The 20,065-nt window shown below is 36.7% G+C and overlaps 1 protein-coding gene across 1 annotated transcript; it reads right to left on the bottom strand.

The window, feature by feature from the left end:
* Positions 1 to 2,081: 2,081 nt before the first annotated feature.
* LOC110719465 (DEAD-box ATP-dependent RNA helicase 8-like) lies at positions 2,082 to 17,924 on the bottom strand. Its single transcript, XM_021898416.1, has 10 exons — positions 17,323 to 17,924; positions 11,947 to 12,007; positions 9,906 to 10,140; positions 9,486 to 9,724; positions 7,726 to 7,977; positions 7,455 to 7,635; positions 5,153 to 5,241; positions 4,991 to 5,064; positions 4,809 to 4,901; positions 2,082 to 2,587 (listed from the first exon to the last, which is right to left on the bottom strand). Exons 1-9 carry the CDS (start codon positions 17,667 to 17,669, stop codon positions 4,823 to 4,825), a joined length of 1,557 nt encoding a protein of 518 aa, XP_021754108.1. The 5' UTR covers positions 17,670 to 17,924; the 3' UTR covers positions 2,082 to 2,587; positions 4,809 to 4,822.
* Between the last annotated feature and the right edge of the window lie 2,141 nt (positions 17,925 to 20,065).

Here is a 20,065-nt window from a genome sequence, read left to right as displayed (position 1 = left end):
GGCCACTTTATGGATTGAAACAATCTGGAAGGATGTGGTACAACCGTCGGAGTGAATACCTTATGAGAGAAGGATTCAAAAACAACCAAGTTAGTCCCTGTGTTTTCATAAAGCGATCACAATCAGGATTCGCTATCATTGTAGTTTATGTTGATGATTTAAATATCATCGGAACCCCAAATGAACTCGAGAAAACTGCAAAATACTTGATGAAAGAATTTGAGATGAAAGACCTTGGGAAAACTAAATTTTGCCTTGGACTACAAATTGAGCACTTGAGTCATGGCATTTTTGTCCATCAATCAAACTATACAGAATGAGTTTTGAAACGTTTCTTCATGGACAAAGCAACCCCAACCAACTTCCCAATGGTTGTTCGTTCTTTGAATATGAAAAATGATCCATTCAGACCCCGAGAAGAAAATGAAGAGATTCTGGGTCCAGAAGTACCATACTTAAGTGCAATTGGAGCCTTAATGTACTTAGCTAACAATACTAGACCCGACATAGCTTTCTCTGTGAATTTGTTAGCCAGGCACAGCAATGCACCAACATATAGACATTGGAAGGGAGTTCGACACTTACTCCGGTACCTACGAGGGACACGAGACCTTGGTTTATATTACCAACCAAAACAAGATGCTGCTCTCATTGGGTATGCAGACGCTGGATACTTATCAGATCCTCAAAATGCCAAGTCACAAAATGGATATGTATTCACTTATGGCGGCACTGCAATATCATGGAAATCAACAAAGCAGACATTGACCGCGACATCATCAAATCATGCAGAGTTGATAGCCCTCTATGAAGCAGGACGGGAATGTGTGTGGCTGAGGTCGATGATCAGTAATATTCAAAAGGAGTGTGGAATGAACGCAATAACAGAAGACTCAACCATCATCTTTGAAGACAATACAGCATGTATCGCTCAAGTAACTGAAGGATATATTAAGGGAGATAAAACGAAACATATTGCCCCAAAACTGTTCTTCACACATGATCTGCAAAAGGACGAGGAAATAAATATCCAGCAAATTCAGTCTTGTGAAAATCTTGCCGACCTTTTCACCAAATCACTTCCTTCCAATAAATTTGAGCAATTGGTTCACAAAATTGGAATGCGACATCTTCGTGATCTATGCTGAAATCAGGAGGAGTATTATATGCACTGCACTCTTTTTCCCTTCGATCAGGTTTTTATCCCACTAGGTTTTTCCTGACAAGGTTTTTAACGAGGCAGTATATCAAAGCATATAATATTTTTCTTTGAAGCAACCCATACTTCATTTCATGCGAACTTCAAGGAGGAGTGTTAAGAAAATGTCAAATGAAGTTCACATGAGTTTGGAGCACAATAGCTTATAGCTCATCACATGAGCTATATTTAGGACAATAATTTGTATATAAGTACAATTATGTAACATACTTTATGGGCAATATTTGCCTATAAATAAGTTCACTATCTTGTGAACTAGTAGAGTAAGAAGAAAAACCGACATTCTCTAATTGCTCTTTTGCTCTCTTCCATCTCCATCATCATAAAATATACAATATCATAGTTACCTCTTAACACAAAATTAATTTTGCAACTATTGAAAATTGCCCTTAAAGACAGACAATTCATACCCAAGTTGGTAGGGCTACAACTTCTAACTCCCCATGTGCTAACTTGAATTCTTAAATATCTTTGATTTCTTCTTATGCTTGCTGTCATTTGAGGTATTACTTACGTACCTTTTAGTTGGACAGCTAACTTAGAGTTTATATTACACAACTACATTAAGAATGTGGTGACATCCTCCATCATCTTTATAACTGTCATTTTACGAGTACGCTGAAAATATGCTACAACCTAAGAAGCGTGGTATCGTTGCTGATCAAAGGCACCTCCATGACAGACAGACAGACCGTTGAGAGAACCGATCAGTGATTAATCGACACATTTGTAGAGTAACACCCTAAAGTTTTATTGCTGTTGATAACAACGGACGAGAATATGTTGAAGGTTCCAAAAAAAAAAAAAAAAAAAGGCTACAACGGCAATGCTCAACTTGAGGGCAAAACCACAAAATAGAGGGTTGAGGAACAGAGTAACCTCCCACTCAGAACATGGAAGCAGATTCTGGTGATTTGCTGGAATTAAACATCTATCACATAACATTCCACCTCCTTACAGTTAATGTGCAACAACACGTTGAATACACAGTCTAAACTCTAAAAGGATTTTTAAAAAAAGTACAAGATTAAAAGCCCTCTACATGTAACTAAGTTTAAAGCTGTTGATGCCTACCTTTTTTTTTTTGTTTTTATTATTTTTTCTTTTTTTTTTTTTTTTTTGGGGGGGGGGGGAGTTGACGCCTAAAGTTAAATGCGAATAAAGAATATGAAAAAACAGGAAGTTACAGAAACCTTTTCGCTGCTAGGATATGTGAATTTTCAAACGTGTCTTCAAGCAGTCGGGCTTCATCAATTTCAGGGAAGTCTAATGGACAACCCCCTCAATATCATCTCACAAATCAGCACAGGTCTTCAGCTGCCTCTTGAAAAAGTGTTGCTAGCTTCTTCTCCATCCTCTGCATTGATCCTTGAACCAGAAATATGCTCAAACATAAGTCTACTCTTACAGAGAGAATTACAATGGCTAAACTTAGAATCAATATACAAGTGCAAGGAAAATGGCAAATATAGAAAGAAAAAGGAAGAAGAAACGCACTGATCCATTTAACCAATCATCCACAGCAAGACCAGCTAAATATCTAGCAAAGTTTGCATGTGAAAAAACATTTTCCCAGTCATTGAAATGTGCTCATCAAGCCTATGCCAACTTTCACATTTTTAACAAAAAGGCAGAGGCTAAATGTGTGTATTTGAGTGTGCACACGCACGCGGGGGAGGAGCAGTGGGAGAAGGGGGGGGGGGGGGGAGAGACCTTTTCTATTTAATATTCAACTTACGATGAGATATGGCCCAACCTATGTTACTTCAACGCCCTTTTGTACGTCGCGTGACGCGTGTCGGATCCTCGACAATTCAGAACGACACCCAAATATATAATTGCATTATATGATTTTATAAAATCCAGAGTGTCGAAGGATCCAACACCGTGTCGGACACGACACCCAAGTCCAACTCTGGGCAACATATGCCCAAATTTAAATAATTATAAGTGCTAACTGCAAACAAAAAGAGGCTAAAATGCTAAATATAGCTTAATAAATTTTGATAAACTTCATTCCAAAACACCTTTATGGTTTAATCAAACTCTATACAACAATTTAATCTCTTATGTCATTTTATCCAGTTAAACTCAAATTAGGTCAAGCAACAAAAAGCTAATTTACATAGACCAGATGTTATATGATCACATGTTCATATCTAGTTTTAATAGCATCCCCAAACTTGAATTCTTGGGGGACGTATACAGCAAGATATCGTTCATCCCATAAAGAAAACAGAAGACTCACTTTCTTCAGTTATCTACGAAATTAACTGCAAAAGTGATTTTCAAACAATATACTCCTTATAACAGCAATTACTTTATTTACCAAACCGGCTGTTTCTTGCAAGGAAGATGTTATGTAGTTTTATTTATAACGTTTGTATCATGGAAGCTAGTAAGGCTTCTTTGAATAGTTTACCGAACTTACTCCATAATCTGTAATTTTTAATTCCGTTCTTTAAGCATATGTCAAATAAAAGATATATCGAAAAGAAACAAAATTCATCTGACATAAAGAAACTATTTCAACTTCAAATTTGACAAGTGTGGGTATCAAACAGAGTAGCCAACAGGAGCAAACAAGAAATTGGTCCATACGTACGTAGTGACAAGAGTAGAGGGAGTATGGTCCAGAAGAGCAACAGGAGTAGGAGTAAGGGTGGCATTGACCGGCGAAATATTTCGAGGAAGAAGCAAGTTCTTCCATAAAGAACCAATCAGAAGAAACAAGTTAAGCCCATGCAGGGGAAGAGAAGATCTATGGAAAAATCACTAAAAAGGGAAAGGAGGGCCTTCAGCCATATGTAGATACAGGCAAAGGTGAGTTGAGGGGAACAATTTTAAAAAAATGGTAATTTGTCAAAAAAAAAAAAAAAAAAAATTGTTATTTGCAACAACTGATTGTTACTTTCTTGAATCTTCTTCAAGTGTAAGCAAGCTACGGACAAAAAACAGTCGCACGTGTAGCAGGAGATGGCAAACTCTATCATTAGAAGCACCCTAAACTAGACTCTCAGGAGAAAACACAAATTCATAACCCAAAATTCAATTCACAATCCCAAACAGACAATTTTAATCAGTAGTAATGCAATCACGTCAGATCACACCACTAAGATATTCAGCAAAGAGAAACAATATTGTACTAAGGGGGACAGTTTATGTACAAAAAATAGCAGCACAGAACCTTGCTATGAAAAAGTTAAACTCCAAGTAAAATGTGATAACAAGGACAACACCTCAGAAACCACAATAACTCAACTACTCAAGTATGTTCAGAAGTCAAATCAGTCTCGTACTTCTTGGAAAAATATAAAGTATTGCTTAATATCCTGTAAAAAAGTCAAACCGTTGACGCCAAACCCCCTCCTCTCTCACTGTGTCGGAATTCATGCAAAATACTACCTCAACAAAAGTAACAACACATCTGTAGCTACCCTCTCACAGAATTCATTTTGAGCGCATACAGCCCCAAACACGAAAACACCCACCTCCCCCCCCCCCCAAAGACACTGAAGGGATGTGGGATATAAAAATGAAAAAGACAACAGTCAAAACACATTTGCGGATTATTGTCTCACTAACTCACCAGAGAACACTTTGCTACCGGCAGTAGATACCCTGATCTATGTGTGGAGGAATTTGCTTGATTTCGGTCCCAAGCTCTTGTTCAATCTTGTACCTGAAAAAAAAAAGAAGAAATTTGCTTAACATCTCAATTGTTGCCCCAATCGTTGGCACTCCCAATGAATATCAATTCACAGCACATACAAGTTAAAGCGATCCTCATATGTGATTAGGTTAACAGCCAATCCAAGGTGCCCATATCTTCCAGAACGACCAACCTGTACAGCAGATAGATATTAAGTACGATACAGAAGGAAAAAAAAAAACATACATCTGACCAAAATCAAAAGAAAGAACCTAACATACTCTGTGCAGATAGGTTTCTGAGTTTTTTGGGAAATCAAAATTGATTACAACATTTACTGCTTGAATGTCTATACCCCTTGTAAACAAATCTGAAAAAGGGCCAAACAAGAACACTAGCTGTAAGCACATAACACACTACTGCCAAAATTCAGAAATATAAAGAAGCTATCCTGCATACTCATAGGAAAAAGAGCAATCCAGCATGCAATTTAAAACTTTGCCACAGAAGCCAATTATTAGTAAGAAATTATGGATGCTAATGCAAGCGTAATTAACAGATGCAAAGAAAAGAATAATCTCAATTATAAAAAATCTAGTATACGACGCACTTCCACTCTTGAATTACCATTTGACCAGTAGAACACTTGTCCCTCCATTTAAATTTTGAGAATTCTCTCATGATAAACTTTCTTTCATACACTTTATCTCCTCCACTATAATCTGTGGTGGTGGTTGCACACTTACACCTACCTACATCACTTTCTGCCATTAAAAGACCCCTCTGTTGCCACTACTGCTGCTGTTGCTTCCCATTGCTGCCTTTGAAACTGTGGCCTTGCACGACACTTTTGCCTTCCTCTTCTACTATGACAAGTGTTACCTAATCCACAGTTGGGAATTCGCTTATATAGCGGGATGTAGTTCGCTTGCTACCAAATTATTGTAGAATAGAGCAAAAGTGTTCTGCCATACCAGTACGCACTTTCCTGATACGCTATTCTCTTTCTTTTCTTTTTTTTTTTTTTTTTGGGGGGGGGGGGGTGGTGGTTTAAGTATTAGGTAACACTGTCTATGACCAAAGAGATGAAAGGGGAGAAAGTAGGAGTTGGAAAAAAAGGGTAAGATTGTGGAAGAAGAACAAACCTAGACTTATCATTGTGAGCAGAAAGAGTGGGAAAACAAAGAAAGGGGAAAAAAGAAAATCAGAGATGATTACTCTTTAACAGCAGTAACAGTGTCAGGTGGCTGTCAATAGCAAGGCCATTCATGAACTTGAGCAGCATATTCAGGGTTACCACAAACAATCCAATAAGATGTGATTGTTATTTTAGCTTGTTTTGTTAATCTTCAGGTAACCAGGAAAAAACAAAAAAAATAAATAGAAAATCCTATACATCTTGAAAATGTAACTGATAAAGAGATTAAAGGAAACTTAGAGGAAACTACTTTCCATCACACGCATGAAATCTTTATACAGCAAATAAGAAAAGCTTTTAAGCGAAGGATTAAAGGACTGAAAATCAAAGAGGCAAGGTATAAATGACTATTGTCAAGGCATTAAGACCCACTGCAAAGCAGAAGAGGCCAAACAAATTATTTCCAACTAATATGGCAAAGTCTCGCGGATCCTTCACCACTGTGGTCAAGACAAGTTACCTTCGAAACAAACAACACCAAGCATGACAGCATCTTCATCGAATGTTAAGAGGTCTAGCTCTACCTCCCTTCTAACAAAATCACATTGCAAATCCATGAAGCCCCTTCCAAGCCCACATTTAAAAACCTATTATCAACAACATCCTGGCACCCTAATATCCAACAAGATCATAAAACATGATTCTTGTAGTAATAATTGGCACAGCACTAAAATTAAAGGGTGCCACCTGTCCTACAGAAAGCAATGAAGAATTTGTGTTAACATATCCAAAAGAGAACATATACTATTGTTCATAAGCAGTCGCATCTGATATCCTCCAAAAAGAATAAGAGCGTGACGACGAAGTAGCTCTATTATTCAAGTTGTCACTCTGGTTAATCATTTGATATAATTAGCAGTATGTTTTCCACTCGTTTAGGATCTGAGGAAGGGAGGAAGAATCATCATTATCCTTTTCCAACATCCTTGCACATAAAATGTTAGGACATAGTTGTTATTCTCAGGAGAAACCATTTAAGCACTGGTCCATGAATAATATGTCAACCAATGAGTACTTACAAGCACTTACAAAGAAAGCAATAAAGTAAAGGTAGTAGCACAATTCCTTAGACATCACCCTAGTTCTATGTCCAACAATATAAGAGATCACCCTCGTCCTACAGGCATATAGCCCATAAGCACATAATAAATAAAATAAAATAAAATATCCTGACCAAATCACACAAATCAATTGATCATCATTAGATCTTATAATACAGGGCCAATGGAGCAGAGGATATGCAAAACGAAGAACTCCCATGGTCACCCAACCAAGTACTACAACCCAAACGCAATCAGCCAATGATCATCAAGGGAATAGGAGGAAGATCCAGAAACCAATTGAAAGGCTAGTTTATGACATTAGGATCAAATGTTTTCTATTACCTGTGCAAACAAGGTTCCTGCAGGCACCATTGCGAAAATCATGAAATACTCTATTTCGATGGTCCTGGAGCATCTTAGCATGGATGTAAAAGCAAGAATAACCAAGCTCTGTAATTTTCTTGGCCAATAATTCCACTCGATTCACAGAATTGCAAAAAATAATGGATTGGTTTATTTGCAGCTGAAAAGCCAACCCATAACAATATCAGAAAGCCTTCAGACGTAATGCAGAGACAATAGTAACACACTAGCACATAAGACGATGACAAACCTTCGAGAAAAGCGTGTTCAGGCAGTGGAGCTTCTGTCTTTCTTCAACAAAAGCATAAAACTGTGTAATACCTTTGAGAGTAAGCTCGTCCATAAGGTTGATTACGTAAGGTTTTTGCAAGAATCTATCTTTGAAATCCTTGACAGTGACGGGAAAAGTAGCCGAAAACATCAAAACCTGCCTGTTTCCAGGAAGAAAACGAATCAACTGCTCCACAGATGGTTGAAATTCAGGGGATAAAAGTTTGTCGGCCTGAAGAGAAAAGAAACATGGAGCATCAGATAAATCCACATCTAATCGCTCAACTTCAAAAAGCTTTTGAGTGAGATCGCTCAAGATCAATCAAGAGCAATATAGCATCGAAAAAGGTTGATCAATATGTTTTGAAATATTCATTTTAAGAAAATACATAGGCTACTTTTATGATAAAACAAAACAATTCTTTTTCTCTAGAAGGGCACAAACAAATTCTTACCTTGTAATTCAAGAACAAGAAAATACAAAAATAAATAATATATTAAAAAGAAAGAAATAACCAAAATTATAAACCCACATTAACCTTTTACTAGATAAATACCCACCACCACCACCTCTGCAAAGTTACTCGTCATATCAGAGATGGCATTGGGTAGGGTTTGGGCAGGGTCCGATAACACCTGCACAATAAGTTCAAACCCTATACTTTTTATTCTTTTATGTATAGTCATACCCTACACTGACCCATGGGCTCTAAATAACTAAAACCGTTACTCGGACCCATAGGGTATAATAGGGTATGGCCAAGGTCTAGGGTCCAATATGGATCCTTCAAATACTATTTATAGAATCTAATGCCTATTTTTCAATACATAAAATGCGCATAAAAAGCTAAATGGGCCAGCAGCCACACAAAACATCAGTCCACAGTTGCACTAAGGGTGGGTGATTGAATGGTCAATACTCAAAATTTGAACCTAGACCCATAACCTTCCTGTACCCTAAAATTAGGATAGGCAACTGGACCCATAGGCCATTGCCATCCCTATATTAACTGCTCTCACCAGTCCCCATCCCTTCTCCCTAGCATTTTGCCTCACTGGTCATTCACTAACATGGTAATTGACAGAAAAATGGATAAGATGACAAAAAAAAATAAGAAAGTTGCCTGAGACAAACTTTGACCAGACAACTGACTCTAATTTTGCTGTAAGAACTTTTCTGGGGAAGCCCGAGCCAGAACTGTTAACAGAGAGCTAACAAACTGACAACATTAGACGGAGTGAGTGAGGACAAGGATAACTTCTTCACGGTCCTGAGGGATTGCTCAGGAGAGTAATGCAACTAATATTTTTTTCTTTAGACATTTCTAAGAATAAATAAATAAGACCCATGTATGAGCTACAAATCTGTCTCAAAATGTCCTCCTAATATCACTTTTAGACGTTCCAACTTCCAAGAACCTGAAATGAATTGTATGCCACCCGACTCTTTAAAGTATTGTACACGTTTTGAGCGCCTGAAACATTCTGGAAACATCGAGGGGAATGCCAATGGAGCTCAAAAAACACCTGCCCCCAAGATTTCCTTGCTTCATTAATAAAAACTTTACTAAGCTTAGCATGTTAAGATTAACATGAATTTCTCTTACAAAGTAAAAACATTATTAAAAAAAAACTTCAAAATGATGCTAGGTCTGGGCAGAGAGTGCATTCGGCAAGGACTTGCAGAATGAAAAAAGTGGAAGGAATCAACACTAAATATTCAGGCAAAAATGGAAGTACCTCATCCATTACAAGCATGGAGCAGTCTTTTAGAACACATATACCCCTCTTTGCAAGATCTAGTATTCTTCCTGGTGTTCCGACCAGCAAATGCACTGGTTGATACAAACGCATAATATCATCCTTCAAACTAGTCCCTCCTGTTGTGACCATAACTTGGATCTTTAGATGCTTGCCAAGCTCTTTGCATACTTGTGATGTTTGAAGAGCCAACTCTCTAGTGGGAACGAGTATAACAGCTGCAGTGAACAACCAGGACACCCATTGAGCTACTAGACAAGTAATTATCAATAGAATACGCAGCTGAGGCAGCAATGCTTAGATGCTAGAATGATTTATTTTTGAAAAATCAGAAACTAATAAAGCTTAGTTAGGCTACCCAAATGGGCAGACGCTAGAATAATTAATGCTGGTTATCACCTTGAATTACATTGTTGTCTTGGTCTATTTTTTCCAGAGCAGGGATGCAAAATGCAGCGGTTTTTCCAGTTCCATTTTTAGCTCTGGCAAGAATATCACTTCCTGTTAACGCAATCGGGATACTTTCCTCCTGGATTGGAGAAGGACGTTCAAATCCCTTCTCATATATACCCATAAGTAGCTCACGTTTCAAGAAATAATCCTCGAATTCATTTCCTTTTGTAGCAGTGACATCCTGATCCATGATAAATTATACATCAGCTTACAATCAATCGGCAAGTAGCATGTTATGAGAGTCTCTTAGAGATGAAATTCAGCAATAATCAGAAATTCCATTAAAGATTTTTTTTTTAATGTTTGGACTACGAAGTATAATCATTAGATTCATAACATCAAATAGAGATACAACTGTCTTAACTTTTACCAAGTATCCATAGCTACATCAAGTAGGGATTAAATATAATTGCATCCGTATGTATTACTGTATAATATATACTTTTATGCACGCAAAATGAGGCTAAACGAAGGGAGCATAATATTATACAGTAACACATAAGGATGCATATTATGATATAAGGCCACACTTTTTTGGGAAATGCTTACATGAGCAAAACAGACTATCAACCTACCTATGCACACTTCCAAACTCTATAGGAATTTGCAGGCAACCTTGCCTAGATACACTACCCACATCACAGGCTCATAATGTCTCGCCTTCTCCCAACAGCACCAAGTACCATTATATAACTTCTTTCAATGTTGTTAGTGCATTATTGCTTTCCGAAGATGAAAACAGAACTCGTGTAAATTACCAAGAGTGGAAGTGTCACTACTCCAAATTCCAAAGCCATAAGCCTGTTTTCCCTACCTCACCTTGTCCTTCTCATAAAATATCCCAATTCTTATATTTCCTTCATTCCAATTTCATCTTGACTCTCATATAAGTTACTTTGACTTCATTATGTGATTTATCCCAAAGAAGAAACATAGTCGAAAAGGGTCCTGTTTGATTTGTCTCAACATCTATTTTCCAAATTTTATAATTTTGGGTTGTACACAATTGAAGATAATATAATTTGAAGTTAAGCATTGGCAAACGTGCATAAGTGAACTATGTCAACTAATATGGAATGGAGAAAGTATTATATAATACTGGAATTAATCATGGAAGATTGTCTATTGATATCATTAAGGTCTTAAGAAAAGTGGATGCAACACAAAGATAGCACGTATAAGCGTATGACGGTATCAAAATGAATTATGTGTTCAATTCCCGGAGTAGCACAATAATTTGCTTAAGCTACAGTCTTCACCCTAATATAAGGGGGCAATTTTTTGGAATGCATGAAATGTTTTGACTCTTCAAAAAAAAAAACAGAAAGCTATTTTAGGTTCTTAGAATCTTAGTCGTGCCCCCATGACTTTCATCTCCTTCACTTCTTTCTTCTGTCTACTGTTTAAAATGATCGTGCAAAGCAAAAAACTTAATCACAAAAAAAAAAAAAGACTTTCTGTTTTTAGAGAGGCTACACGCGACACCAAGCTGGCAAGCTACTTCACTTTCAAATAACTAGGTATAAATTTTTAGCTGCGTCAAGGCCATTTTCAAACTTATCACAAAAGAGATAACTTGCTAAATAATTTTTCTCAAGGCTACTTTACAAGTCCACTAGTTACAAGACTCTTTCAGTTCTCCTAGTCCACCTTGTTTTTTACATATACAGTGTTTTATAGTCTAAAATTATATTTGTTAAGAATTTTTTTCCGATGAAAATTACCCTTAAATCACCAGATAAAAATATTGAATTTACAGCACCTTATTTTGAATTCCTGAAACTCAGAGGAAATAAGCTTGCAGGTTTAACAAATTCAGTCTTGAAATTTTTTTTTTCCCCTTGCAATCATAACTCCTCAAAATCAAAAATTTGGCAATCTACAATTCTTGTTTAGCCAGCTACAGTTATCCAGGGGAAGCAACATGCAGACACCAATGTGCAACTGATGTGAAACAAGCATAAATTTGCAAGTATATATGCAGTACCTCTGTCATGTAACGGGTATCAGCAGGTGGAAGCTTAAGGTTTGCTTTCCAATCTTGGGAACTGAACCAAAGGCAATACAAAGTCACATCACAACAACCTTCGTAATTAGCATCGAATTAAAGAAACACAAGTACATGATATTTATATATCAATTACTTTGACATCCATAACTATAAAACAGTAGCAATCTCATTGACCTGGCGGACAAGACACAAGAGTTATACTCCCTGCATTCCAAAGCATTTATTGTTATTTTCCTGCTTCCACATTGACCACTAATTCATCTTAAAACACTCATTAATTATATCTTAGTTTTTAAAGGCACAAGGTTAAGGAGCACGCCTTCTCTAGGAGCGGCGCAATTAATTAATTTCTATTAAATAAGTCTAAAAACAGAATTCTGATAACAAGGTGAAAAAGGTTATGTGATTGATAGCTAGGGTTCTTTGAATGGAATATGGGGATATGGGGTTTCTCTCTCCTGTAGTATTAAAGTAAACCTGACCAATGCAAAAGTCACATGGCAGCCTAGAAAGAAGCGCATAAGTGCACACCATTTGAAGGTCTTTGCACCAAGCACAGCTAAGGCGCCAACTCTCGTGCCTTACTGCGCCTTGCGCCTAGGCACGCTTTATAAACTAAGTATTTTACATAAAATAATATTACTACTTATGTCTGGAAATAAGTGTTATCCTCAAAAAAAAAAAAAAAAAAATTGCCATGCTTCCAAAATCATTAATTCATGGTTAGAATTCTCATCATACCCTCACTAAAATAGAGTAAGATAGACGATGGGAATGAGAAAACCAATATAAAGGGTATTTAATTTAAGTAAACTCATGGTAAAACATTAATTAAGAGGGACAAGAATAATGTTAAAAATAATTCCAAATAAAGGGAGCATAATTTAAGTAGTTTACCATACAAGTCTTACAATATATTTTTTACAATTTCCATCAGCATGTTTTGAGATTTATGATATATGTCAGCTCTCAAAAATGAAAACAACGGTGACCTTGGATTAACACATCTAAAAAAAAAAGTGTCATACCTGCACATTGTCACTAGACCATATTTTGGGGTAAGGGAGGTGGGGAGCACATAAATTTAAAGAACATGTGGCAGACAAGATGTAGACAACTCATATATGTTTGAAAGAAAAGAACAGATTTTGGACCTCATTATTTTCACAGCTAACTAAAAGCTTGGAATATACCTCAAAGGAGGGGAGAGGAGTACACAACCATATTGTATATGAAGACTTTGATTAAGCTCGCCATGTTTTCAAAGCTCATTTAAAAGACGAACTTTGACCAAGATATCATTCTACTCCCCCCCCCCTCCCTCCCTCCCTCCCAAATTAAAAGTCAAGATTTGCTTTTCTTTGATGAGATTTACCTACCTATTTCCATATTTCTCCACAAAGAAACATATAACGGTATAGGAGTGATGCTGTTGGGAAATTTGCTAAGGAAATTCGGATAGAAATGGGATATTAGGACCCTTCCAAGTTGAAGGATGGGCATCGGCTTACTGCATTGGCAAGGCACTAGATAACATCATCGGCCAAAAGCCCATAACTAACAACTCCAGCAGGCAGTAAAGTTGAGAGGCTAGGCTCTCTCTCTTTCCTCCGGTCCACAACTCAATAATTGGACACATCACCACTAAAGCATCACTCAATCATCTCTCCCATCAGTGCAGCTGCGCAGGTGACACACTAAAGCAATAAAACTTATCAATTACGTCCTGACCTTCTGATTAACGATTTGTTCACAACCATCGGGAGTTCTCACCAAAAAAAAAAAAAAAAAAAAAAATCATTCATTTGGCTTGCCTGCCATTATAGGTAGATATAAAAACCATGGACCTCTAGTAAAAAAAAAAAAAAGAAACGAAAAGAAAAGAAAAAAAGAAAGAAACAAAGTAGATGATGAGACTCCACTTACCAAACAATCACAGAAAAGTATCCACCAAAAATCTATTATCATTTTCAACAACATACAAGTATGATAATTTGCAATTGTCCAACTTTGGTATGACCTTTACAAACTTTACGAACCTACACTTCTCCACATAGCAACACTGGAAACTTATTGGTATATCAGGCATCCAATTATCCATATGTAATCTAATAACCTAATTTGTATTGATCACATAACAAAATCAAGTCCTACAACTCCTATGTAAATCCACAAAAAAGACAAACTAGACCCAAGGCTTACTAATCAAGCAATGAGCCTATTTACACAAACTTTCCAACAGTGATGGAAGCTCACATGAACATCCGCACATGGACACCTATGAGTGACTAAGAACACCAGAAATGCAAGGAAGGCATGAGGAAAGCCCATCTGAGAACTTTTGAAGCATATTTGATTCAGCTAAATCTTACAAAAATAAAGTCCACCTTCAAAAACACGATAGGTTGAAGAAAGTGAAGGGACAAGGAAAATCCCATACTTGATTCTATAATATACATTCAACATCTCCATATCTTTGTAGTATCGATCTAAAATGCTTAAAACATTTGTAAACAGGTAACTTATAACCATCTTAAGGCACAACATCCTCATTTTGCCACCTCCCAATACTAAAAAGGCTCACAGCATCCTCACTTTGCCTCCTCACAATCTTAAAAAGGCACTCCATTTACCAAATTTGAATCCTACTTAGTGTAAACCTCAAGACTACAGCTTTTGTTTCCTAACACTCCAACTTATCATTACCCATCTCATCCACCAACACAATATCATCCGCAAACAACGAACAACATGATATATCATTTTAGATAAACCTTGTTATTATGTCTAAAACTATTGCAAAGGGGAAGAGCTTAGGGTAGATTTTTAGAGTAAACTTATCGTATTAGGGAAATCTTTTGTTGCTTCACTCCCATATTTTTTCACATCACTATCTATACCATCAGCTAGGCCCATATTTGAGTGATAATCTTTTCTTCATCATTGCCCACCAAAGCCCCTCTTGATACCTTGTCATATACCTTCACAAAACAAATAAAGGTGCAAATCCTTCTTTCTTGCCCTAAAATACTCCATTATTTGCCTCTGCAAATGGATATTTTCTATTCAGATTGTCTCGACATAAACCCAGACTAATTCTTTAAAATACTAGTATATTTACTCAATCAATGTTTAATCACTCTTTCCCACAATTTCATGGTATGACTAAAGCTTTATTCCTTGATATACTAATCTGTTTTGTTCTTATAAATAGGCATGAATGTGTGTTAACCAAACCCTTTCCTAGGCTTCTCCAAACCTTAATAAGAATACCATTTAGCACAAATGCTTTCCTTATTCTCATTTTTATCAATGTTTTCTCTACCTCTAATTTTGAATCCTTCCATGCAATTCCAACTTCTTGATTCTCAAATGAAATGTCTGCAATAACACACTTGACATTTATTACATAGCTCACCAATATCCCCTCTTATACTTAATCTCACAACCAAATCAAGAATTCTTTGGATCTTACCCTTTAGCACTTCATGTTATAAGTCCTTGGTCATCATTTGTCCTCCTAGCAATCTTATAAATCTCAAATCCTTATGAACCCTTGATTTAGCCTCTTATTTTCCTTACCTATAGCATCCTCGTCCTTTGCATAAAACTTATAAAACAGGCTCTTTAAAGAAACCTTTTTAGATAGAAATTGAATAGTTGTGGACTCGTGGTCACCAACTTGCCATTTATGACAATTATTTCCAATGAGCAATGGTGGTAAGTTATTATTTTTTCTATCTCTTTGTCTCTCTATAATACAATATGGCTATAATTCCTAAACCATCAACTCAAAGCAAACAAATATTACAATATTCTACTCCTTCACTTCCTTATATAAGAACCCATTATTTTTACTATTTAATCTCCTAGTTTGATCCCCCATCATCTACTTTCCCATCACCTTTTTCAATAAAATACCATAAAATTGCCCATAAAACCTTTCCTTCAACAAAATATTGCCTCACTAACTCTTATCACTTCAAGTCTACAACTTTACAATTAAGTAACACATATGTCCCATGAGTTATGTTCATAAAAGGGTTACCCTAAGTCATGGTATGGTTTGGTAAGTGGAATTGGTACAACAACACAATTTACTACCTGATATGGTAAAAGTAGTCTAGAAGTGTACCCTCAAACTATATCACTACAGTCTACACCAACACTGCCATAAACATGCTGGTTAAATGAGGATTTAGATAGCATTTGGGAATTTTCAAATTTGGACCATGGTAATATTGAAAACCTTCATACCAAATTAATTTTAAAAGTTTGTTCACCATTCACCTATTAGTCTTAAGATTTTAGTCTATAACACAAATGAGAAAATAGTCACCTAGACGTGTTTTGGACGTGGAATGTAGCATACCAAATTGTAAATGGTTGATTATTATAACAACCAAATGCAAAAATCTCAATATAGTCATCAAGCACCAAACCCCCACATTATCCAGCTGAAGCATAACTCCACCCACTCTCAAGTACTAATGTACTATACAAACAGAGAACTTCATTTAAATATCTAAATACAGCCATTAAAAAGAACATATACTTTTAGATGTTCATCTTATAATAATTATGTCGATTATCCCATTTGAAATAGTCAGAGCAGGCGAATTCCAATATTACACAATTCAGCACAAATACACTGACAACCAACAAATGACTTATCCATCCAATCATCCATTAATGATGAGAGGGTAAAAATCGGAATGTAATCAAAGAAGTCAAGAGTCAATTATAATATGACCTGCAGATACTTGAACTCTGGCAAAGGATAGTGGTCGTAAGGAGCATACCCATCTCGTTTAAGAGACCAAACTTCGATCCAATTTTACCTGCTTCACAATGTCACAGCTTACCTGAGTCATCCTATCCAGCTACAAACAAAGTAAACACAGCGAGAACCAAGAGTCCAGGCAACATAAAGGGCGCTTTTTGCTAGAAGTACTCGGTCACAAGACAAATCAAACACCTACTTAATTTAAAAGGTCCCCAATCAGGTCTCCACTCTAAACCCAAATTAAATGCCCTAAAACAGATCTTCACACTTATTCTAACTTCCAAAACCCAAAATTGAATCAATAATCGCAAAGCTTGTCTCCTGAATAAACTTTCTACTTCTTACATCTCCAATTTTCAAAGTCTGCAATGCTTCACAATAACGAAAAAACCCAAATCTTACTCTCCAATTCTACTCCTTAAGAGAGTAAATCAATTAAATAGTAATCCCACAATCATAATCCCTCATTAGACAGACACAAAATCATATCAATTCCAACAAATCCCACAAATCATAAAACAATCCAACAATCAAACAAAAACCCTAATATTGGGATTAAAAAATACCTAGAATCCACACCAGAAGCAGCAGTTTGAATAGATTTCTCAACTTGATTAACAGAAGACTGATTAGAACCACCATCAGTAGCAGAATTAGCAGGACGTCTCATCATCCACTGCTGCTGCTGCTGCTGTTGCTGCTGTTGTTGTTGCTGCTGCTGCTGCTGCTGTTGATACTGATGTTGATTCTGCGGCGGCGCGTTGCGCGGCACATACTGAGGTTGCTGCTGTTGTTGGTGGTGGTACGGCGGCCTATTTTGAAAATTAGGGTTTTGCTGCACATAACCGCCCCCTCCGGCACCGCGGCCGTTACCGATCCCCGGCGGAAACCTGGGGCGAGAGTTGTGGTTCATCGGAATCTGGAGTGATGAAGGTCAAAGGAAGAGTAAACGATGAGAGAGAAAGAGAGTGTAGTAGTGAGTGATTTATTAAGAACGAAGAATTTTGATGGAATACTCCGTATTATTTTGGATCTAAGAAGAAATGGAAATGGAACATTCTTTGGGAGTAAGAGGAGTGGGTGTTGTGGGACTCTAGTAGTTCACTGCGTCCATTTTTTTACTGGATGATTGCTTTCTTGTTGTTGTGAGCTTGTGACTTGTGAGTTGTCACGAGAGGGTTTTGTCTAGTTATATCGGTTTGCCTAACCCCATCGATTAATGTTATACGTATGACTTGTGACGAGAGGGTTTTGTCTGGTTTTATCGGCTCGCCTAACTCCATCGATCAATGTTGTACACATGACTTGTGACAAGAGGGTTTTGTCTAGTTTTATTGGTCCAATTTTATTTTTTATGGCAATTTGTTAGAAATGACCTTTTAATGTAGACCTTTAATGAGAGAGGTTCTTCCTAAAAAAATGAGAGAGGTTCTTTATACAGTATTTAAAAAACGAAGAAAAAAAAAACAAAAAAAAAGGAAATTAGACCTTAAATGTACATAAAATTGATGAATTTGTCCTTTGAATGAAATTTGACTGTTGACTTAATTTTTCCAACACTGGCCCTCATGTGACTTCTTCAAAACCTCCAATTCTCTCTTTGCTCTTCCTAATCTACCATGACCAGGCCACCAATCCGCACCTATCATCCGTTGTTAAAGATCTTAAGATTGAATTCTAGAAATTTTTCTACATAAAACTTCCATTTAATCGATTGTAAACATATAATCTAACATAAAATTTCAAATACTCGATAATTAGGGGTATCTAATACATCAGGATTGCCTAATGCATTATTGAACTTATGAGGGTACATTAGGAAGTTTTTTGTTTTTGTTTTTAGATAAGTTAAGGAGTACAAAGGAGTAAGGATATATATCATCACACCTTTAATTGTTTTTTTGTTTTTAGAAGCCACTTTCAAATCTTTTTGGAAAAATTGAAAAGAATAATCCCACCTTTGCTCGATCTACTCAAAACGAGCCTACTTTTGCGTTATCTGGGAATAATCCCACCTTCGCCCCCTATTTTCTCAAAACAAGCCTTTAACCGATTTTTTAAAAATAGTAACCGGTTTGTGAAGGTGACTTGCCACGTGTCACCGTCCAATTGGTCCTAATTTCTTTTTTTAATAATTTAAACAAAAAACAACCTCTTTTCCGCCCCAATTTTGCCCCGCCTATACGACCACCCCTTTCACTGCCCCAGCGCCGCCTTCGCCTAAACGATCACCCCATCCCCGCCTTACCTTCCCCTCTTCCGGCAACCCGTCATTACGAGGTTGATGTTTTTACTCAATTCACTATATTTTTCTGGCTATAAAGTTCTTTTAATAAAATATAAATGAGTTGATTCATTGGGGGTGGTTGTTTTCGGGGTAGGGAGGGGGTTTTTGAGGTGGGGGTAGGGTTTTTCGGGTTGTTGGGTGGGTTGTTTTTGAGGTGAGGGTAAGGTTTTCGGGGTGGCTGGCAGAGTTTTCGGGGTAGGAGTAGGGTTTTCGAGGTGGCTAGAGTTTTTGGGGTTGGTGGTTGCGGTTTCTGGGGTGGTTGGGAGGGTTTTCGAGGCGGCTGGGTGGGGGTGGGGCTACCCAGGAAGGCGGCCGGGGGTGGGGCTGCCGGGGAAGCGGTTGTGATGTGGTAGTTTGGTGGAAGGGTGGGAGGAGAGAGATTAAGGGGAAAAATTAAAAAATTAAAAATTACATGTTAAACAGGTTGTGGGTAAAAATACCCGTTGAGAAAATAGGGGGCAAAGGTAGGATTGTTCTCAAATAATGCAAAGGTGGGATTGTTTTGAGTAGATCGAGCAAAGGTGAGATTATTCTTTTCAATTTTTTCAAACTTTTTTAAGGTCAAATTCATACGGCTATTTTTATAAATGTTGATAGTTAAAAATCATCAAAAATATTTAAAATTGAGAAAGTATCATATCACTTAGGCTTAACCGAGCTAAGTTTAATCAAGCACGTTCCACACCATTTAAGACATCTTCATTCTAACATATGTTTTGCTTCCAATAACATTAGAATATATCATATAGTGGTTAGCAAATAATGGTAAGGGATTATTGTAAGGTTTAGGATCATATAAGATTTCCATAACAAAATTGTTAAAATGTTATAGATAAAAAAAAAAAACTTAAGGTCACAATGTTTGATTTTAATTATTTTAATTATTAGATTTCAAAGTATTTTATACTGATCGATTGTGAGACATTGGTGATATTCATCTTATCATATTCAATAAGTGGTTTATAAGCATCATATTAAAAGAAAACCGATACCCCATATGGAATAATAATAATAATAATAAT

The sequence above is a fragment of the Chenopodium quinoa genome, unplaced genomic scaffold, assembly GCF_001683475.1.
Source record: "Chenopodium quinoa cultivar QQ74 unplaced genomic scaffold, ASM168347v1, whole genome shotgun sequence".
Lineage (NCBI taxonomy): Eukaryota > Viridiplantae > Streptophyta > Magnoliopsida > Caryophyllales > Amaranthaceae > Chenopodium > Chenopodium quinoa.
This window is presented reverse-complemented; position numbering and strand designations above follow the sequence as displayed.

Excerpts from the sequence above, each read along its gene's own strand:
- LOC110719465 (XM_021898416.1), bottom strand. The coding sequence starts at position 17,669 with ATGAACCACAACTCTCGCCCCAGGTTTCCGCCGGGGATCGGTAACGGC. Across the intron at positions 10,141-11,946 it reads ATACCCGTTACATGACAGAG|GATGTCACTGCTACAAAAGG; the intron begins GTACTGCATATA and ends ATCATGGATCAG. Across the intron at positions 7,636-7,725 it reads TGAACACGCTTTTCTCGAAG|CTGCAAATAAACCAATCCAT; the intron begins GTTTGTCATCGT and ends TTGGCTTTTCAG.